The sequence below is a fragment of the Dipodomys merriami genome, unplaced genomic scaffold, assembly GCF_024711535.1.
Source record: "Dipodomys merriami isolate MVZ:Mamm:240054 unplaced genomic scaffold, mDipMer1.0.p SCAF_33, whole genome shotgun sequence".
NCBI lineage: Eukaryota > Metazoa > Chordata > Mammalia > Rodentia > Heteromyidae > Dipodomys > Dipodomys merriami.
In genome coordinates, this window is record NW_027204826.1 from 3,726,415 (window position 1) to 3,748,697 (window position 22,283).

Sequence of the window (22,283 nt, forward strand, 5' to 3'; positions counted from 1 at the left end):
ATTGTGTGTGTGTGTGTGTGTGTGTGTGTGTGTGTGTGTGTGTGTGTGTGTGTGTGTGTGTGTGTGTGTGTGTGTGTGTGTGTGTGTATTCCTACCTGCTGTCTCTTCCATCTGGATCACTGGGGAATAATCTGAGTATACAGGTAGATGAAAAGAAACCCTAGCCCTGACTTTGATGTGACCTGGGGCCATCATAAAGCAGAGGCTTATCTACATAAGATCAGCAGAAGGTAGACTCAGGCTTCTGTTTCGGGTTGCTACATCTGATCTGTTGAGGATTAATTAGCCTATATGATCCCTTCAAGAAAGATTGGCTCTTCTTTCTGAGGGTGGCAGGGGGTGGGAAGAAGTTCTTGAAGTTCAGGTTCTTTCTTTGGTGTCTAGGAAATCCACAATCCACACTGAATGCTGGTATCTCCTGGGTTACCTTTCCCATCTTTGTTCCTGGGTGATCTGGAGACCAGAAATCCACATCCCTTCTTTCTCCTCCCCTTCCTCCCCTCCTCCCTTTCCCTCTCCCTCCCTTGAATTCACACTTTCACTGACTTTCCACAAGGCTGGTGCTCTATCACTTGAGCCACAGCTCCACTTCTAATCTTTTGCTGGTTCATTGGAGATAAGAGTCACATGAACTTTCCTGCTTGAGCTGTCTTCAAACTGATCCTCAGATCTCAGCCTCTTGAGTAGCTAGGATTACAGGCCTGAGTTAGGCAGAAATTTCCTCCTTCTTTAGCCAATAAACAGAGTAAAAAGAACCGGTCCCAGCCAGGCACCCATAGCTCACACCTATAATCCTAGCTACTCAGGAGGCTGAGATCTAAGGATCTCGGTTTGATGCCACAGAAAGTCCATGGGACTCTTATGTCCAACTAAATACCAGAAAACTGGAAGTGGTGCTGTGGCTCAAAGTGGTAGAGCACTAACCTTGAGCAAAAGAGCTCAGGGACAGCATCCAGATCATGAATTCAAGCCCCTCAACCGAAAAATACAAAAACAAAAACCTGTCTTTTGCTTGGTCTCTCATGGGTTCTCCTTGGGTTTCGGGAGCTCCTGGAGGCCACCTGGGAGCAGGTAACTATAGGAACACTCCTGGGGGAGGGGGGAAATGGAGGCATACCCCCTTCCCGCCGGCCAGCCTGGCTAGGCTGCTTTTATTTGCCTCTGCCCCTGTTTGTCAAGACTTTAGGCTTTATTCAGGACATGAAGCATTTGATTCTCATAATCCAGCCAGGGATGTGGGGGAGACTGGGGGTTCTTACACCGTCCTGGCACCTTCGCTCCCAGGGTGGGGTCTGATCTCAGTCTCTCACAAGGAGTGACTGATTTGGCCCAGGACACTGTACCAGATGCCCGGGCTTGGCTCCTGGAGCCCCGCTGGGAAGTGAGCACTGGAACCCCCACAGGGTGAAGTCTGGCTTCTCTTCCGCCTGCCCCCTGCACAGTTGGCCTCAGCTGCTCAGCATCCCTGGGGTCCTGTAGGGCCCCTTTGCCAGCCACATGGGTAACAGAGGAGTGGAAACAGGCCTGGGGGCCCCCTGGGTATGGAGGAGGAGGAAAAGGAGGAGAAAGAAGGCCAGGATGGCCGTGAGGACTGAGTCTCCTCCAGCTCCACCACTGTTTCAGGATTTGGGGGTGGGGGGAGATCAGGGCACCAGCAACCCCCCCCCCACTCTCTGCTGCTCTGCTCTGAGCCAGCTCTTGGCGTGAAACCCTACCCGGAGCTGGCTCTGGCTCCTTTTTTTCTTTTTCTTAATAAGGTCGAATCCGAGTGAGTCAAAAGAGTCGTTTCCTGTTAGACTCTGAATAAACTCTGAACAGAGTCCCCCGGCCTCTCCCACAGTGGGGCGGGGGGGGGGGGGCAAGTCTTCCTGACCAAGCCAGAGCTCTGGGGTCCACAAGATGGCTTAAGCCAGGGGGCACTCCCCAAGAGAGCTGTATTGCCCCTGGAAACTTGAGGGTCCAGTCTCTGAAGTGGGGGGTGGGAAGTACTCCCTTTCTTGTGGCCGATTCTGGGGAAATGAAGCCAGGGGATTATGAAGCTTCCAGAATGGCGCCAGACATGTGGTCACTGTTTTCTTCCTTGCCTCTTGATTTGAGAGAAAGGAGGGGGTTTAATCTCTTTGAAGGGTATGCCTCTCACCCTGTTGTTGTTTTTTTCTCCTGTTCCTTCTTGCTGTTGTGTGAGTGGTAGTGAGATTTGAACTTGGAGTCTTATGCTTGTGAGGTAGTCATTACCACTTGAGCCATGTCCCCATCCAGTTTTCCCATTGTGTGTGTGTGTGTGTGTGTGTGTGCGCGCGCGCGCGTGCTACTGGAATTTGAACTCAGGGCTTCACACTCACTTGCCTTTTTCTTTTGCTCAAAGCTGGCACTCTACCACTTGGGCCACAGCCCCACTTACAACTTTTTGCTAGTTCACTGGCAATAAGAATCTCATGGGTGCTGGTGGCTCACGCCTGTCATCCTAACTACTCAGGAGGCTGAGATCTGAGGATCACTGTTCAAAGCCAGCCTGGGCAGGAAAGTCCATGAGACTCTTAACTCTAATGAACCACCAGAAAACTTGAAGTGGTGCTGTGGCTCAAGTGGTAGAGCCCTTGCCTTGAGCTGAAGAGCTCAGAGACGGCACCCAGGACCAGCGATCAAGCCCATGACTAACAACAACAAAAAAGAATCTCAGGATCTTTCCTGCCTAGGCTGGTTTTGAACCTCAGTCCTCAGATCTCAGCCTCCTGAGTAGCTGGGATGATAAGCCTGAGCCATCAGCACCCGCCTCCTTTTCTGTTTTTGTCTTTATTTTCTCCATCTTTTCCTGTCTTTTGCCTTCTTCTCCCCTCCTCTCTCCTGGGGACCCAGCTGTGGCTTCCAGCAACTCTGAGAGCCCATGAGGGCTGCTTGCCTCGGCCCCTCCACGTTCAGAGGGGACCTTGCCCGCCAGGAGCTACCCTGCCACTCCTAGATGGGACCTGAGCAGGCAGTGGAGGGTACAGAGCGTGGGTCAAATGAGGGCTTGGGCTCCCCGGGCTCCTTTCCAGCTCTTTCTACAGACTGGGACTCCCTTCCACATTTTTCAGACTTAAGCATGTGGTTCAGGCTTGTTGCCAGTTCCTGGCGGGAGGACCTAATCTCAGGGGACCCTTGCAGCGCTGGTGACACAGGCAGACCAGTTTGGTTACAAGAGTCCTCTGTGTGTGTGTGTGTGTGTGTGTGCATGTGTGTGTCTATGTATGTCTGTGTGTGTCTGTGTGCCAGTGTGTCCAGTCCTAGCTCTTGGACTCAGGGCCTGGATGCTGTCTCTGAACTGTTTATGTTAGTGCTGTACCACTTGAGCCACGTCTCCACTTCCGGCGTTTGGAACTAAGAGTCGCTTAGATTTTTGTCTTCCCAGTCTGGCCTTGAACCATGATCCTCGGATCTCAGCCTCCTCCTGAGTGGCTAGGATGACAGGCCTGAGCCACTGGTGCCTGGCTTAGTATAGGGCTCTGTTGAAAGTCCCTACTGTGTGCTGGCTCTGTGGTCTCCCGTGGAGCAGCCAGCCAGCCTCCTGTGACTCTGTGGAAACTTGGAATTCTGGGAAACCCGTGGGAGTTGCGGGCACTAGACAGCATCTGTGGGATGCCCTCTGCTTCATCAAGGATCAGAAAGCCAATCGTGGGTCAGGACTTCCCAAAGCTCCGTGGAAGGGACACAGGAAGACCTCCCCACCTCCAGCTCCTCTGCCCTCTGTCTTCCAGGCCCAGCCACGCTGGGTGTCCTGCTGCTGAGACAGGTCTGGGCCACCTGGGCGGGGCAGCTGAGGATGGACCGCCATGGGAATTAATGCTGACTTGGGCTTGGAATGAATGCGGCCTCTGGGAAGGAGGCGGGAGGCAGGGCTGAGGAGGAGGCCGGCGGGTGGACTGGCACGGAAAGCGCTGGCTGGACAAGAAGAGGACCACTGAGTGACCACTGCCAGCTGGGCCCCACGCCCGCCCCTCCCGCAGCCACATCCGGCACCGTGGTGGGGGGAGGGGCAGGCGGCCATGGAGCACCCCCCTTCCTCTCCCCACAGGCCCTTTGATCTGGAAGGGTCTCCTGTCAGGGCTGGAGGCTGGGAATGGAGAGAGGAGGTAAAGACCCCCACACCCATCCAGGACCTAGGGGAAGCTGATGGCTCTGGTTACCTCCTCCCCCTACCCCCTCCATCTTTCTTCCCAGGTCTCCCAAGACTGGCCCCCTGTGCAAAGGAGTGGGGAGTGTACCCCATGGGGGCAGGGAGGCCTCTGGGCCTCCACCTGGCAGCGACTCCCCTCTGACTTTCTCCTTTAGCTGGGGGCCTGTGGGGACCATCCTGGCCCAGAGCCTGTAGACCTGCTGCCCGCCCACCTGCTGCCTGTGAGCTGGGGACTGTGGTGGAGGGGGGGACAGGAATGGAGGTAACAGTGATCTCTCCCACCCCAGAGAGCGATCAGCCCCGCAGAACCGAGCAGCAGGGCCTGGGCCCCATCCCCGGAGCTTTTTCACTCAAGGCTGGCGCTCTACCACTTGAGATAAGACTCTCATGGGTCTTCCTGCCTGGGCTAGCATGGAACTATGAGCTTCAGATCTCAGCCTTTTAAGTAGCTGGGATTACAGGCATGAGCCACCAGCACCTGACTTCTTTCAGTTAAAAAAAAAAAAAAACTCATTTCAGATTGCAAAAGAAATGATTAATGATAAGAAATTGGCAATACAGAATAAGAGAGAGAGAGAAACCTAACAATTCATTCTGTAAGCTAAAGTATACCACTATTCTGAGTCCTTTCCTATGCTTACTTAAAAAGCAATCAGTGGACCATATAAGATGATGCAAAGTGAAATGAACCCCAAGATAGGGACACAAGAGGTTTTTTAAATCATTGTCCCTGTTGTTGTTTTTAATGGAGTATGTGATTTTTTTTTTTTTTTGTCGGTTGTGGATCTTGAACTCTGGGCCTGGGCGCTGTCCCTGAGATCTTTAGCTCAAGGCGAGTACTCTACCACTTGAGCCACAGAGCTGTTTATGTGGTGCTCAGGAATCGAACCCAGGGCCTCATGCGTTCAAGGCAAGCGCTCTACCACTGAGCCACCTTCCCAGCCCATATGTGATTTTTTTTTTGTGTCTTTTGTATGTTCTTCCCCCATGGTATAACCCCTGTTGTTTACTGTATTTGATTCCAGTGCCCTGCATCTTGTATATACATTTTTCTAATTTGGAGAGGGGAAGGGAAATAACAAAATGCTGAAACAAGGATACAGGTTAACCCGTTGTGACACTGCTTTGAAAAAGAACTTTACAACTTGGGGTGGGAGGAGTTGGGGAGGTGGGGAAGGGAAGGGATGATAGGGAAAAAACAAAGGAGGGGGTAACAATGCTCATGAAACTGTAACCCCTCTTACAGTATCTTTACAATAAAAAATATATATAGTTTAAAAGCAATCAGTGGAAGTGGAGCTATGGCTCCAGTGGTAGGACCTCAGCCTTGAGTGGAAAAAGCCAAGACACAGCATGAGGCCCTGAGTTCAAACCCCTAAGCTGGGAAGTACACGTGCGCGCACACACACACACACACACACACACACACACACATACAGGGTCCTGTGGCATGTGTTGTTTTATGGCTTGTGTAATAATCACTGGAGGACACTTCCGGTGGCATCTGGATTGCCTTGATCCACTTCCTCCAGACAAAGGGGAGACCAAGCCCTCTTGGGGGTGTCCTTTGAGAACCTTGATCACCACACACACCCCAGCCTGAATCAGATGTCCTGCTGTGCTCAGGCCTGCAGAAATGGACCTGTGGCGGGGGCGGACCTTCGCGTGGTGGACAGCTTTGCTGCACAGCGTTTCTTTCCTGCGCCCTCACGAGGACATTTGCAGACCTTGAAAGGGTGGAAGCAAAGTCCTCGTGGAGTGGGGTGAGCCCGTCCCTGGGCTCTGTGGCTAAATAAGAGTCAGTGGGACTGGGCCCTGAGCCCTTACACCTGCTCAGCCCAATTCCTCTGGGGCCCTAAGGAAAGCACACCTGGTAAGAAAAAATAGAATTGGCCTGGTGCTGTTGGCTCACACCTGTTATCCTAGCTACTCAGGAGGCTGAGATCTGAAGATCGAGGTTCAAATCCAGCCCAGGCAGGAGAGTCCATGAGACTCTTATCTCCAATAAATCATCAGAAAGCTGGAAGTAGTACTTTGGCTCAAAGTGGTAGAGCACTAGCCTTGAACAAAAGAGCTCAGGGACAGTGCCTTAGCCCTGTGTTCAAGCCCCACAATTGCCAAAAGAAAATACATACATACATACATACATACATACATACATACATAAAATCACACAGACTTTCCTTCCTGGGCTGGCTTTGAACCACGATCCTCAGATCTCAGCCTCTTGAGTAGCTAGCATGACAGGTGTGAGCCGCCGGCACCTAGCTCAGTTCTTGTTTTATCCCACAGGTGAACGTGTGTGCTTGGTCTAGCCATGGTGTCTGCAATGGCACTGAAGGAACCTTCTGGATGCCACTCCCAAGCCAGCCTTCCCCTTGTGGTTGATTTGGAGATGAGGTATAAAGGCTGGCTCTCTGTCTGCCCGGCCTGCTTCTGCTCTCCCCCTCACTCTTGCCACTGCTCTGAATGAAACCAGCTACCCTCTTGTCAAACTCCCTGTGGCAAAAATGCAAAAGCTCTAGTGGCCTCCTACCAATATCCCACGAGGGCCTGAGCCCCCAGCCCTCAACCAGGGAACGGGAAGCCTGCACCGGTAGCCCAAAGAACCCCCTTCCCCTCTCCACAGCTTAGCACGCTCCCTTCCTAGGCAACACTAGGCTCATGTAGGTAAAGCAGTAAATCATCAGCCGCCAGCACCCTTACCTGGGGATGGCACTTCTCTGGGGCAGCTACCACCATATAAGGCAACAGGAGCCCCTTAGAGTGACCTTCAGCTCTGGGCAGCTGCAGGACCCTTATCTACTACTTGGGCAGCAGCCATCAATCCTAGTCCACCATGATGAAGCCCCTGGCCCACACATCCACACCAGGGTCTCCGCCTCCTAGCCCCTTCTAGCCCCTCCTAGACCTCCTAGGTCATATAGGTCACCTCAGACAATAGCCGGTGCTTCTTCTCACTTCTCCCTTTGTGAGAAGGGGTCTTGCCAGCCCCTTTCCCAGCAATAAACCTTTCTTTGTTCTCTGTACCTGGATGTCTGCATGGTTCTCTGGCAAAGTCCAAATAATGTAACAACAACCCTGCAGCGAAGACTGGAGGCCATTTCGCCCCAGGAGGGCCTCAGACAATAACAATACACCTCAGTCCTGGCCACATCTGCGTCTGAGACACAGTCCCACCGCCCTGGACATCCCCCTCACTGGAGCTGTGGTGGTAAACCACTGAGTTGGGGCGGGGTGGAGGGGGAGACTTGTTACACAGCGGTAGATAACTTCTACAGCCCTGGATTCCACCATGTTCTCTAGCAAGTTCCTGGGAAAGGGGGGAGCTGTGAGCTTTCCTGTGGTTGTTTTCTAATGGTGAGTGGGTGTGTGTGTGTGTGTGGTGTGTGGATTGTTCTGTTTTGTTTTAAACTGAGTCCTTTACTTCTATTGCGTCGTACTTGTCTTAGCTTCTCTGGGAGCTCAGTCCTGAGGATGCAGAGGGCAAATAAAGCCAGCTTCTCCTTCTGTACGTCCCCAACCTAAATGGGGGGAGGGGTTCTGCGCATGTCAAACAAGAGATCCATTGTGCAGTGGACACCAGTTGGCTCGGTCACTCAGAACAGACGCTCCATCATGATGGCTCTGGACAGGATGGGCCTTGCTCTCCTCCCTTCATCCCCTCTCTCTCTCTCACACACACACACACACACACACACACAGAGAGCTGCAGGCAGAAGTATGGTCAGCAGAGGGCACCAAAGCTCACCATACACCCAGGCCCCCTGCCTGAAAGAGAGCTGAGAGTCTATAGGGCAGGGCCCAGGCCACTCATGCTGGCCCACCCAACCTCTACTCCTCCATTGCTTGGGCCTCCTTCAGTAAAGGGGACTGTGCACCTGTACCCAAAGCCAGCAAATATGCCCGAGCCTTGTGTGTATGTGTGTGTGTGTGTGTGAGAGAGAGAGAGAGAGAGAGAGAGCGAGCGAGCGAGAGAGAGAGAGAGAGAGAGAGAGAGAGAGAGAGAGAGAGAGAGAGAGAGACCTGGTTCCCTCAAGAAGCATTTCTGAGCCCACACCCATGGCTCACACCTGTAATCCCAACTACTCAGGAGGCTGAGAACTGAGGATTCTTGTTTGCAACCAGGCTGGTCAGGAAAGTGAGTGAGCCTTTTTTTTTTTTTTTTTTTTGCCAATACTGGGGCTTGAATTCAGGGCCTGGGCACTATCCCTGGTGCTCTACCTCTTGAGTCACACCTCCAGTACCAGCTTTTTGGGGATTCATTGGAGATAAGAGTCTCACAGCCTTTCTTGTTCAAGCTGGCTTTGAATCCTGACTGTCAGACCCAGCCTCCATTAGTAAGGATTACAGGTGTGGGCCCTAGGGCTGGGCCCTGAGAAACTTCCTGATTGACTAAACCAAGCCAGAGTCCATCCAGAGCAAGCTTTGATGCCCTCGTGAGGAAAACGGAAGAGGGGAAACGGAGGCCAGGAAGTCTGAGGCTCCACCTAGCCCCGAATTTCCCCGAGGATGGATCTGCAAATCTTCGGGGTCCTCACTGTTTCAGTGGATACTTAGAACAACCCCAAGCTTAGAACGACCCATAGCCCGAAGAGACCCCAGGCCTGGAAGAGACACCTTGGTGGCAGCATCCTGGACACAAAATCAGGCTTTTCCTTCACCAAAACACCCGCAGAGACCCAGCGTTCCCCCCCACGGCCTCCACCTCGCATCTCCCTGTATCTATGTATATATCTATGTGTGTCTTTCTCTCTGCCTGTGTGTGTGTATATGTGTGTCTGTCTGTCTCCCTCCCTCCCTCCCTCTCTCTCTCTCTCTCACACACACCCAGTTAAGCAGCCCACAGCAAAGAGCTAAATTTAGTTCCCCATTCTTCACTCCTAGAAATCAGCCATGTATTGTCCATCAACATTCATTTCTCAGCCCAGCCCTGAGCAGCTGCTGTTCCTCGATCACTCTGGGTGCCTCTCAAGTTCATGCTTGGTAGGGTTTTGTTTTCAGATAGGGTTTTGTGCACGCACGCACACACACACACACACACACACACACATGCCTTGGACTAAGATCCTCCTTCCAAGGAGCTGGGATTACAGGCATGCTTCACCACACCTGTCACCCTGAGGAGGGTCAGGCTTTCAGCCTGACGTTACTTGAACACAGGATTGGGAAAAGATGTGTCAATGGGTTATACGTTTTTTCAGCCAGGTCAAGGACCCCTGGTGAACACTGCATGGTATTATCAGTGACTTCGGTGGTGCGGGAGAGGGGGGGCAGTGTCTGCGGGAGAAAGGAACAGAAACCAGCGGGGTCCCAGTCACAGAGAAAACGAGGGAGAAAATAGAGACTAGAGGATCGTGGAAAAGGATGGAAGCTTGCAGGGGCCCAGAAAATGGTGGCATTGTCCAAGCCAGGGAAAGCACACAGAGGGGGTGGGCCTGCAGGGGGGACAGTGTGTCACTGCCACACTTGGATCGATGGTGTGGGGGGGGGGGGGCTGGCACTCCAGCTTTCACTGATTCAGAATGAGCATAGCAGGCCGCCATCTTGCTCTTCTGTCCACCTGTTTGGGAGCCGCAGATCTGCTTGGTGCCATCATATTCTGCAAGGCTTCGATTGATTGATTGATTGATTGGAGGCAGAGAAGGACCCTGCTTTTCCAAAAGAGTAGACCCCAAGCTTGACATCATGGGGGGGGGCAGAAAAAAAAAACAAGAAGACCTAGCTGCATGGGGAGGGGGAGATAAGAGCGGATGGCGGCGGACAGATGCTTACAGCGGGGGAGGGGGGGGAGGGCGGGGGGGGGGGCGGGCCCAGGGGATGTGCCACAAGAGAGACAAGCCGTTCTGCTTGGAGCAGCATGGATCTGAAAGGTGACGTCACTGAGGGGATGGGCTAGTGGCTCACGCCTGTCATCCCAGCTACTCAGGAGGCTGAGATCTGAGGATCGCGGTTCAAAGCCAGCCTGGGCAGGGAAGTCCATGAGACTCTTATCTCCAATGAACCAGCAAAAGGCCAGCAGCAGAGGTGTGGCTCAAGGGAAGAATGAAAAAGCTAAGGGATAGTACTCAGATCCCATGTTCAAATACCAGAACAGGCGCGCACGCACACACACACACACACACACGCACACACACACACACACACACACACACACACACACACACACACAGAGATTATTTAAATAATTTTGGCCTCATTAAGTCTTTTCTTCCGTGCTCATTCTGTGGCTTGAGCTCAGGGCCAGGGCAGTCTTTGTAGCACTCTACCCCTTGGGCCACACTTCCACTTCTGGCTTTTTAGTGGTTAACTGGGGATTAAGAGTCTCACAGACTTTCCTGCCCAAGCTGGTTTCCAACAACCATCCTCAGACCTCAGCCAGGTCCTAAGTAGCTGGGATTACAGGCATGAGCCACTGGTGCCTGACTCATAAAGCCTTTCTAGTGGCAGGACTGGGTGTCCACTGAGGACAAGGAGACCTGGCCCAGAGGCCCGTGGAGGGGAGGGGAGGGATTGTGGCAGCTTTGTGGGACACACACACACACACACACACACACACACACGCAGTTGTTGGATGGAACTGCCTTGAACCTAAGGCAGTTCTAGGGGAGGGAGTCAGGTTCCAGACAGCCTTGGACTGTGATCCTCTGACCTACAACCTCTTAGCTGAAACTACAGACATAGACTACCCTGGCCAGCTTATCAGTTGAGATTGGGTCTCTATTTTTTTTTCCCCAAGCTGGCCTTGAACCAGCCTAGGTCTTCATTTGTTTTAGACTATGGGCCTCTTCTCTATGTTGCCTCTCTTTGGGCTGTTTTCCCCTGAGCTCCAGGATAGGTGGTGTGTGCACAAGGCCCAAGGACCCTGCTGCTATAATCTGGGGGGGGGGGCAGGGTGTGTCTGTGATTCTCAAGTTTGCCTTGTCTCCTTTGAACACCGTTCCTCAGCCCTGGGAATTGCTGAGTGCTAGGCTTTTTCCCACTCTAGGCAGGCAGAGGGGAATCTTTCCCCCACCCGGATTCCTGGACCGCCAATCCCAAAGCCCTTTACCAGCTTCGCCTTGCAGATGACTTGCCCAGAGGCCCCATGCTAGACCCAGTCTGTCCCTGAGGCCAACCACAGGAAGTGGCAGAATGAGATTCCCTCCTCCTCCTCCCACCCTTTTCTTCCCAACCTAAGTGCTTGCTGCCCACGCCAAGACCAGCATGCCACACATCCTGCCCTTCCCAGGCCCAGATGTGTGTGTGTGTGTGTGTGTGTGTGTGTGTGTGTGTGTGTGTGTGTGTGTGCGTGCATGCACGCATGTGCAGGCTGGCCCATGTGTGTTACTGGAAGAAGCTGAGCATGGTCCTTAGTGCCCATGAGAGCTGGAGGCTGCAAGAGACGCGTCCCCCATGCCTTCACTGCCCATTTACCCCCCACCCCGCAGTTACCTTTACAGAAAATCTGCATCCAGAGGGTGGATTCCTTCTCATTCCATCCAGAGCAATTTTGACCCAGGCAGCCCAGCCAGACCTCCTTGCTGGTGGAGGAGGCCCAGCACCCCCTGCAGGCTGCCATGTGCAAGTGCAGCCAATTATTCTAAGGATGCTTTTTCCTTTTCTTTTCCCTCCCTCCCTGTGGTCCCTGAACATTTCTGCTTAAGGCTAGCACTTTACCGTTTGAACCACAACTTTCAGCTTTTTGCTGGTAAGTGTCTCACAAACTTTCCTCTTCCAGACTGGCTTCAAACCATGATCCTCAGATCTCAGCCTCCTGAGCAGCTGGGATTACAGGCCTGGGCCACCATGCCCTGCTTCTCCAAGGGTGCATTTCATGACTGCATGTCACACAACTGCCACAGGTCCCAGGAGAAATCCTCTGCTATTGCTTCTTTCTTTCTTCTTTCTTTCTTTCTTTCTTTCTTTCTTTCTTTCTTTCTTTCTTTCTTTCTTTCTTTCTTTCTTTCTTTCCTTCCTTCCTTTCTTTTTTTGCCAGTCGTGGGGCTTGAACTCAGGGCCCGAGCACTGTCCCTGAGCCTCTTTGTACTCAAGGCTAGCGCTCTAGCACTTGAGCCACAGCGCCACTCCGGCCTTTTTGAGTAGTTTATTGGAGATAAGAGTCTCATGGGGACTTTTCTGTGCAGGCCTGGCTTCGACCCATGATCCTCAGATCTCAGCCTCCTGAATAGCTAGGATTACAGGCATAAGCCACCGATGCCTGGCTCTGCTCCTGTTTCTTAGCTTCAAGAACAAATCATAATGGTATACCTGACTCCTTTGGTATTTTCTAGCTGTGATGGCTACATTTGGTGATTGGCTTGATGGCAGTGGGAATGCAGAGGCACATTTTTAGTGTTTGTGCAGTTGTTTCCAGGTATGTAAGGTTGTTTTCAGGACATGAGCGTGTATGTGTCCAAGTGAGGTGTGTGGAGAAGATTGGCCATCAATACAGATAGGTGGATGCCACCTAATTACGCTCAGAAGTGACAAACCCAGAGGTATCCATTGGTCTCTCTTCCAAAAGCTGGATTCTTTCTGATGGGTATCTCAACTCCAGGGAGCTGGGAGCATTCTACCGCCTGTGGATGGGCCAGCCATGGGACTTAGCTACGAATCTTTCTAGTAAATCCCATTTTATACAAATGCTGTATTGGTTCTGTCTCTGGAGAATCCTGAACTAGTAATACTCTGGCGCCATTCCTCTCCTCATCAAGACTCTAACCACCCCTACTCTCCTTACAGCCTTGATCATTGCCCCTGCTAGACCAGCACCTCCCCATGCCCACCACCATCCACAGCTAGGGACCAAGCATTGAACCTGCAACTTGGAGCAGGAGCCCAGTCACAGAATAGGACGCTGATTGGCTGGCAGACATGTGCACCCAGATGAAGGCTCAGCTCTCAGGTCAAGAGGAGGGGCTGTGCAGACATCCTGCTAGGAGAAATTTGGGTGGGCTAGTCTTCTGATGGGTGTTATTCAACCCACCCTGTCGGCAAGGCTGGTTTCTAAAGAGACAGCTGTCTGGTTGAAGGATGGAAGCCATTAATCCAGGGCTGTTCTCGTTTGCATAATGCTCACATACATTTGCGTCTCATTAGCTCCCAGCCTCTGAATACGGCACTGTGGGTGTTTGGTCACCATTTGCATATCACTGCAGGTGAAGGTTAGGCGTTTGAGATTTGGGTTCTTATTAATTTCCTAAAGAGAGTCTCCTTTGCTAGCTTGCTTGCTTCCTTCCTTCCCCTTTCATCCTTCCTTCCTTCCTTTTTTTTCTTTTTGATGCTGGTACTGAGGCTTGAACTCAGGGCCAACATTTCCACTTCCAGCTTCTTTTTTTTTTTTCTGGTTAATTAGAGATAAGAATCTCCCAGGCTTTCTTGTCCAGGCTGGCTTTGAACTGCAAATCTCCTATCTCAGCCTCCTGAGTAGCTAGGATGACAGGCGTGAGTCACCAGCTCCAGGCTGGTAGTTTTGCAATAGATACTTGGCAATTATATCTCAACCACAATTTACGGACCCCGCTAATGTTACCTGGCCAAAAGAACCCTAAGAACAAATGCTCATGGGATCATTCTCTCAGCTCTTCTCTTCCCAAGGCCAGAGGAAGCTCAGCAAAATGCCTTACAACACAGATTTGTTCTTGGAGAACAGTCATTTTCTCTTCAGGAGCCCTGATTTCAATGCACCGCATTGGGACATAAAATCAAAGGAGACCTTGCATTTACCCACAAGTCTTTGCGGCCTAGCAAATACTAGGTCCTTAGCCACCCAGAGATGACGCTGTATGGGCTTGGGAACTGTTCCCCAGTGCCCATATTCCAGGGGCCAGGCATGGATGGGAGATTGTCACCCTAGAGGGGGACACAAACTGGAGACACTGCCTTTGGAGGGAATAACAGGACGGGAGTGGGAGAGGGTGATTGGTTGGAGAATGGTGGAGTGGGTGGACCCCCAAGAATCAGGGTGTTGCCATTCTTTCTGGCTCCCCCAGAGGGCTCCCCACAGAGCCTGGGGCAGGCAGGGGCAGAGGCCTGGGGCTGGGCATGGCCTGGGGGCGGGAGAGGCTGTCTGTCTGGACAAGGGCAGAGGGAGGGCCAGCTCAACCCCATGTGACTATAGTGTTGGAAATAAGAGGGGGCCTAGGGATGGAGATAAAGGCCAGGGCAGCCTCCCCTCCCACCTGAGTCCCAGGGATCCACCAATGACCAGTAGGCAAGTCTGGAAGGTTCTGCAAGTCAGTCCTACCCATAGCCATTGACTCGTGGGGGCCCAGATCCCCCCACAAAGCGGCACTCCACAACGGGTACTACTGCTCTGTATTTCACCTTCACCCCAGTGTCCCATCAGACCCTGTAGCCAGAACCTTCTTCATCCTGTCCACTGCATTGTCCTGGTTCTCAGAGAAAGAAATCCTTTAATACCTGAGGTACCTGGGGAAAAGCAGAGTGTGAGGAGCGATCAGACCCTTGGAAGGACAATGGGAATGCGGGGGGGGGGGGGGAGGATTGGGGAGGGGGAGGAGGGGGAGGAGAAGGAAGAGGAAGGGAAGGACAGGGGGAGGGACGGGGGAGGGAGGACAGATCATTGGGCAGCTCACTTCCTTTTGGAAAAGCTCAGCATAAACCACACAGGCGTCGGAGATCAGCTGGTCGGCATCCAGGTCAATGAGTCTGTTGCAGGCCTGCGAGGAAGACAGAGATGCACACGAACACACGTGCACACACAGGTGCCGAAGTGTTCGCATGTGCGCAGAGCACGTGTGCACGTGCATGCGCGTGCACCGATGCCTGTGCAAGCACACACGCTCACGTGCGATCGCGTGTACATGAACACACACGCATGCCTCCGTGTGTACGCGTGTGCGTGTGTATGCACCAATGGTGTGTGTACACCACCCGCCCTCCATGCCCCTGAGACGGGAGCTGGGGCTGAGGTATCAGGCCCAGAGGACCCAAGGGGCGTGGCCCGTGCTCTGGGGGCGTGACCGGCGGCCTTTATGGGCGTGGTCAATGGTCTATGGGGGCGTGGTCAATGGTCTCTGGGGGCGTGGCCTGTGGCGGGGGTGTGATCTGTGATATGCATGGGCGTGGTCGGTAGCCTTTGCGGGCGTGGCCAATGGTCTCTGGGGGCGTGGCTTGTAGGCTTCACGGGGCCGTGGTCTCTGGGGGCGTGGCCTGCGTCCGTCGGGGCGTGGCTTGCGGCGGGGGCGTGGCGCTCACCAGGAGGATGGCATCGCCGCTCATGCTCTCCAGCAGCGCCTGCTGCCGCACCATCTGCAGCAAGCTGTAAGCCACCAGCACCTGGAAGTTTCTGCACGGCTTCCCGGTCAGCAGGACCTGTGGACAGGTGGTCCTCAGCCAGGATCCTGTGATCTCAGATTGTCCTCGGGATGACTAGCCTCCCTCCAACCCTAGGCCCAGGTGCTGACCCCATTCATTCATTCATTCATTCGCTTATGAAAGTGCTCATAGGGTACCCGTGGCGTTGGTGCTGGAAACAGTGGGCTTGGGAGATAAAAGGCCTTAGGGGAAGCTGGGTGCTGATGCTCACGCCTGTAATCCCAACTACTTGGCAGGCTGAGATCTGAGGGTCATGAGCCAGCCCAGGTAGGAAAATCCAGGAGATTCTTATCTCCAGTTAACTGGAGAACTTGAAGTCGCACTGTGGCTCAAAGTGGTAGAGCACTAATCTTGAACAAAAAGTCCCAGAGACTGCGCCCAGGCCCTGAGTTCAAGCCCCACAACCACCACCACCAACAAAGAATTGGATCTCCAGTGAATCAGAAATAAAAACCAGAAGTGAAACTCAGATTCAACGGTAGAGCTCTAGCCTTGAGCTTTTTTAAGCTAATGGACAGTGCCCAGGACTTGACTTCATTTCAGTACCGAAACCAAACCAAACCAGAAAGCAAGCAAACTAGGTATGGTGATACACACTTGTGGTCCCAGCTACATCATAGGCAGAGGTAGGAGAATTGTGGCCCCAGGTCAACCTGGGCCCAAAATGTGAAACCCTAGCTACAAAACTAAACTACAAACTAAAGGACGCCGGGAAGGCTGGAGTCAGCAGACCTCCAGGCAGAGCCAGGCTCTGAGTTCCAATCTCCAGGAACATTCATACAAAAAGAAGAAAAGGCCAGGCACTGGTGGCTCACGCCTGTCATCCTAGCTACTCAGGAGGCTGAGATCTGAGGATCACAGTTCAAAGCCAGCCCAGGTAGGAAAGGATGGGAGACTCTTATCTCCAATGAACCACTAGAAAACTGGAAGTGGTAGCTCAAGTGGTAGAGTGCTTGCCTTGAGCTGAAGAGCTGAGGGACAGCGCCCAGGTCCAGAGTTCAAGCCCCACAAGTGACAAAGGAAGAAGAAAGAATCAGAAGAAGAAGAAGAATCAGAAGAAGAAGAATCAGAAGAAGAAGAATCAGAAGAAGAATCAGAAGAAGAAGAAGAAGAAGAAGAAGAAGAAGAAGAAGAAGAAGAAGAAGAAGAATCAGAAGAAGAAGAAGAAGAATCAGAAGAAGAAGAAGAAGAATCAGAAGGAGAAGAAGAAGAATCAGAAGAAGAATCAGAAGAAGAAGAATCAGAAGAAGAAGAAGAAGAAGAAGAAGAAGAAGAAGAAGAAGAAGAAGAAGAAGAAGAAGAATCAGAAACAAGAAGAAGAAGAAGAAGAAGAAGAATCAGAAGAAGAAGAAGAATCAGAAGAAGAAGAAGAATCAGAAACAAGAAGAAGAAGAAGAAGAAGAAGAAGAAGAAGAAGAAGAAGAAGAAGAAGAAGAAGAAGAAGAAGAAGAATCAGAAGAAGAAGAATCAGAAGAAGAAGAAGAAGAAGAAGAAGAAGAAGAAGAAGAAGAAGAAGAAGAAGAAGAAGAAGAAGAATCAGAAACAAGAAGAAGAAGAAGAAGAAGAAGAAGAAGAAGAAGAAGAAGAAGAAGAAGAAGAAGAAGAAGAAGAAGAAGAAGAAAAGGGGGGAGAGAGAAAAGAAGGGAGGGGAGGGGAGGGCAGGAAAGGAAAAGGAAGGAAGGAAGGAAGGAAGGAAGGAAGTCATTGAATTCTGTGCAAAGCCAGGAACAGAAGAAGAGACAAAGAGCTTCCGCTGGCCAGGGGCATAGCCTTGTCCTCTTTGGGCCTAGGCCTGGGCCGTGCTCAGCTGGGGCCTCACCTCCCAGAGTCTCCAGACATCTTCGAAGGACTTGAAGGCGCTCTGGAAGTAGAAGCAGAACCACGGGAAGAGCGACTGCACGGTGCCTGCGCCCTTGCCCTCTGTGGGAGAGAGGCAGTGCCAGGCTGGCATCGGCAGGACAGAGGCCCGGCCCAGCATGTACCCTGGAGCCCGGGATGCACAGGATGTGGGAAAGCCACGGCTGCCCCTGACCACCTGCCCAGCCGGACCTGGACGGACATTCACAGTGCCCAGCCAGTGGCCCCCATGCCCCGGCGGGGCCCAGTGACTCCCATTCCCTGGTGCTGCACCTGCAGCCCCCTGGGGTGGGGTCACTCACTGAGGTGCTCGGCGAACAGGGGGTCCAGGAAGCTGATGAGGCGATTGAGCATGTCCAGGTTTTTGCCCACCCCGATGTTGATGACGCAGCTGTGTTCCTGCATGGGACAGGGAGGGAAACTGAGGCCTGTGTACCCAGTCCTAATTCTCCCAGCCCCAACTCTGGAGGGCTCTGTGTCTCTGCATGAGCACAGGTCTCTGTGTGTTTGTGAGTGTGAGTGTGTGTGTGTTGGTGCTAGGATTTGAACTCAGGGTCTCATTTTCTTTTCTTTTGCCAGTCCTTGGGGCTTGAACTCAGAGCCTGGGCACTGTCCCTGAGCTTCTTTGGCTCAAGGCTAGCACTCTACCACTTGACCCATGGTGCCACGTCCAGCTTTTTCTGTGTATGTGGGACTGAGGAATCGAACCCAGGGCTTCATGCATGCTAGGCAAGCACTCTACCACTGAGCCACCTTCCCAGCCACAGGGCCTCCCTTTCTTTCTTGGCTTTTTTACTCAACGCTGGCACTCTACCACTTGAGCCACAGCTCCCCCTCCAGCTTTTTCTATGAAAAAGGACTGTCCTGCCCTGGCTGGCTTTGAACTATGATCCTCAGATCTCAGCCACCTGAGTAGCTAGGATGATAGGCGTGAGTCACCAGCGCCCCAAAAGCTATTAGATTTGACTCTGGAGGCCTTGGGAGCAATAGAGGAATGACAAAAGGTCGGGGGGTGGGTAAGTGGGGGTATGGAGAGGGGACAGCAGGGAGGGTTTGGGTTGGGGACACCTTCTTACCCCTCATCCCTTCTAGACCCCTCCCCCTTACCAGCCATCTCCCCCACTTGACCCAGAGACTGGGTGCTGGAGGAGGTGGGTGGGCCTGGCTGGTTGATGGGGGAATGGGGAATGGGGGTGAGGGGTCCACCCAGCTTGGCCGGTCCTCACTGTTTTCTGCAAGAAGAACTGGAAGAGCCAGAAGATCTCGTGGTCATGTTCCACCATCAGCTGGAAGAGCAGCACCATTTCGTGGAAGCCATGCTGGTACTCTGTGTTAGGAGGGAGGAGAGGGAGGGGGAGGGGGAGAGGAGAGAGGGGGCGGTCAGAGGAAGGGGAGGTGGGGGAGGGGAGGGCCTAGGTGTTGGGGGTGGGGGAGATAGACACTGCAGGCTCCTCCCAGCCCGCATCTCACCAGCCTGAGTGTTACACACGTAGCTCAGGAGCAGGATCTTCTCCAGTTTCTTCTTGTTGATGACAACGTTGCCCATTGGGTCTTTGTCGTACAGTTTCTGGATGTCATAGGCTAGGGTGGGGGCAAGGACAGGTATGGGGGGGCTGTACCTCCTCTGGCAGAGGGTCTGGGTCGGAGCTGATCGCCGCCCAACAGCCCCACAGCTCCAGCTATTGGGGATTTCTCCCACCTTCCTTCACTGGCTCCCCCCCCCCCCATCATGGGGATTGAACTCTGGGCCTGGGCGCTGTCCCTCAGCTCTTCTGCTCAAAGAGAGCGCTCTACCACTTGAGCCACAGCGCCACTTCTGGTTTTCTGGTGGTTCATTGGAGATAAGAGTCTCATGGACTTTCCTGCCTGGGCTAACTTTGATCCATGATCCTCAGATCTCAGCCTCCTGAGTGGCTAGGATGACAGGCGTGAGTCAACAGCGCCCCACACTGGCTCCATCTTTTTCTTTTCCTTTTCTTTTTCTGGGCCATTCCTAAGGCTTGAACTCAGGGCCTGGGCGCTAGTCTTGAGCTTTTCCACTCAAGGCTGGCACTCTACCGCTTTGAGCCACAGCTCCATGTGAGGTTTTCTGGTGCTTCGCTGGAGATGAGTCTCACAGACTTTCCTGCCCAGGCTGGCTTTGAAGCAGGATCCTCAGATCTCAGCCTCCTGAGGAGCTAGGATGACAGGTGTGAGCCATGGGTACCTCTGGCTTTAACCTTCCTTTTACCCAGGTGACAGTCCCCGGCCTGTCCACATCCAAGCCTGTTCAAAGCCAGAGGAAGACAGGGCGAGGGCAAGGGTGCGTGGTATTTGCGAATGTGACACTGAATGAACACAAGTAGGGTACGTTAGGCTGGGAAAATTCCAGGCCCAAATCAAGATGGTCAGCCATGCCTGGAAATGGCAGAAGAGGGGGCGATGGGGCAGGGAAGGGGGGTGGCATCCGTCCTCCCCTCTGCCGGCCGCCCCCCCCCCCATCTCACCAATGTTGTTCTGAGTCTCAGTGAAGTTTCGGTGCATATTCTCCAGCAGCGGCTGGATCTTCTTGTACATATGGCACAAGCCTTCGTAATTCTTCCTGTGAACACATTGCGGCGCTGAGCGGCGCCGGGCAACCAGCCCGGGGTTCAAGATGGAGCAAATTCCCTCATCTCAGCCTCAGCTGGCAATCAGGTGAAACCCCCCACCCCCACTCAGCTCTGCACCCCAATCCTGGCTCCGTAGATGACTGCAGCTACAGCCTCAGTTTCCTCATCCTCACCTGTCAAATAAGGGCCACGCTGGCCCGTGCCTGCTGGGCTTTTTCCCCCTTCCAGGCTGATGCTCTATTACTTGTGCCGCAGCTCCACTTCCTGAATTACTTGCCCAGGCTGGCCTCAAACCCCGAACCTCAGATCTCAGCCTCCTGAGGTCAACACTAGGGCGGGGTGGGGAAGGGGGCTGAGAAGTTGGGGTGTCTGATGCGCAGCTGGTGCAGCTGAATGTTCAAGGAAGAGAAGATGAGCTATTGACACAAAATCACCAGCTCCATACTGGCCCTGGGTGAAAATGGAGGCTGGACGGGGGGGAGGAAGAGGCCTAGAGGCCCGAAGCCCTGGGGGAACAGGGCAAGGGGCTAGGAGAGAAGAGAACTTTCCAGAGCTGGTCAGTGGAGCTGGGGTGAGGAGGATACACGCCTACACCTGGCTGCACCCGCTGAGTGCAGGCTTGGGGTCTAGAATGTTCTACCTCCTCTTGCTGTCCACTATGAGCCGTTCGTCCTGGGAGCTCTGCCAGGAGTAGTAGCCAGTGAGGAACTTCCAGGCTTCTGTCCTCACATAGGGGTGCAGGCCCTGGGGATGGAGATTGATGGGGATCCTGCTCCTCAGGGTGCCAGGCTTGGGGGGCCCCACCCCCCAGTGCCCCAGCCCCCGTCCCAGGGCAAGGCTGGAGGGGTCTGGAACACACCCTTTCCAGGATGTTGATACAGATGAAGTCCCGCGACTTGGCCAAGTGACCATTCTCATCGAAGAAGCTGTCCCACTCTGTCTTGTCAATAGGGGGCTTTCTCTTCTCCTGCAACACAGTCCATTCCAACCCTTCTAGAAGCATCTGGCTTTTATTGGAATTCAGGGTGTATTTTTGTTGTTGTTGTTGTTTGGGCTGGAACTAGGGCTTGAACTCCGGGCCTGGGCACTATTCTTGAGCTTTTTCATTCAAGGCTGGTGCTCTACCACTTGAGCCACAGCTCCACCTTCCAAGATTTTTTTTTTTTTGGTAATTAATTGCAGGTAAGATGCTCATGGACTTTGCAGCCCAGGCTGGCTTCAAACCTGGATCCTCAGATCTCATCCTCCCTGAGTAGCTAGGATTACAGGTGGGATTAATATTAGCATCTTAATCATTATAATTAGTCATTATGATTTGGGGGGGGGACACCCCACAAATGCTATGTGGGAAGTTTTTCTGAGACCATAACCATCTGACTAACTGAAGCGTTACTGCCACCTAGTGGCTGCAGGCTGAAATTGTTGGCAAAAGCACCAAAGAAAATCCATCAGTAGCTGTGGGGCATGAATGTGGAAAACTCAGACCCAACCAAGCTGGAAGGACACAGTCACACCAGCTTCCAGGGTCACCAGAAGGGAAGATGGCATCCTCCACCCTGTTCCCACGCCCATCGTAAGGCCAAGATACCCAGCTATCACCCACCCTGCCCCTCCTTGTATGTCCACTCAGGGGTCTAGCCTGCCCACCCAGCCCTGAGCAAACCAGGCACTGGAGATGGAGGTGGTCAGAAGTGGAGGAGGAGGAGGAGGGGGGGGGAGAGGGAGGGGAGGGGGAGGAGGAGGAGGGGGAAAAAAGAAGAAAGGAGGAGGAAGGAGGTAGAGGAGGAGGAGAAGAAAGAGAAGGAGAAGGGGAAGAGGAGGAGGAGGAAGGAGGAAGACAGACGAGAAGAAGGAGGAGGAGGAGGAGGAGGAGCAGGAGGAGGAGGAGGAGGAGGAGGAGGAGGAGGAGACCCAACAGCCCGGATGTAGTAGTGCAGACCTGTAATCCCCGCACTTGGGAGGCTGATGTAGGAGGATCTAGACCAAGCACCTAGCAAGACCTTATCTTAAGCACACACCAAGATGAAGGAGGCGGAGCGCCGGGCGGAGAGGCTGTTCTCAGGAGAGAGGGTGGTCATGGTCTCCACTTGCTCCCCGCGGGGCCGTGACCTTCCTGTGGGCTGAGCTGCAGTCCCCAGAGGAACTGGGCCTCTCCCGGAGGCCGTGGCTTGGAGACAGCCAGGCAGCGTGTCACATGCCCCCTGGGGCCCTCGTCACAATGGCCTTGGAACATGGGAGTCCTTGCCCCCAGAGATGAGGACACAGGCGGGAGGCAGCCAGGGCCTCCGGTCACCCAGGAGCTGTGTGTGCAGATAGGATTGGGCAAATCAAGGTGGACTTCCCGGAGCAGGCGGCCATGA

The 22,283-nt window shown here is 53.3% G+C and overlaps 1 protein-coding gene across 1 annotated transcript; it reads right to left on the minus strand.

Moving 5' to 3' along the window:
* Positions 1–14,441: 14,441 nt before the first annotated feature.
* Positions 14,442–22,077, minus strand: Tbc1d21 (TBC1 domain family member 21). The gene is made up of 11 exons (XM_070042715.1): positions 21,942–22,077; positions 20,783–20,890; positions 20,564–20,667; positions 19,819–19,913; positions 18,803–18,913; positions 18,559–18,659; positions 17,635–17,731; positions 17,295–17,395; positions 15,356–15,472; positions 14,734–14,817; positions 14,442–14,566 (listed from the first exon to the last, which is right to left on the minus strand). Exons 1-11 carry the CDS (start codon positions 21,999–22,001, stop codon positions 14,534–14,536), a joined length of 1,011 nt encoding a protein of 336 aa, XP_069898816.1. The 5' UTR covers positions 22,002–22,077; the 3' UTR covers positions 14,442–14,533.
* Between the last annotated feature and the right edge of the window lie 206 nt (positions 22,078–22,283).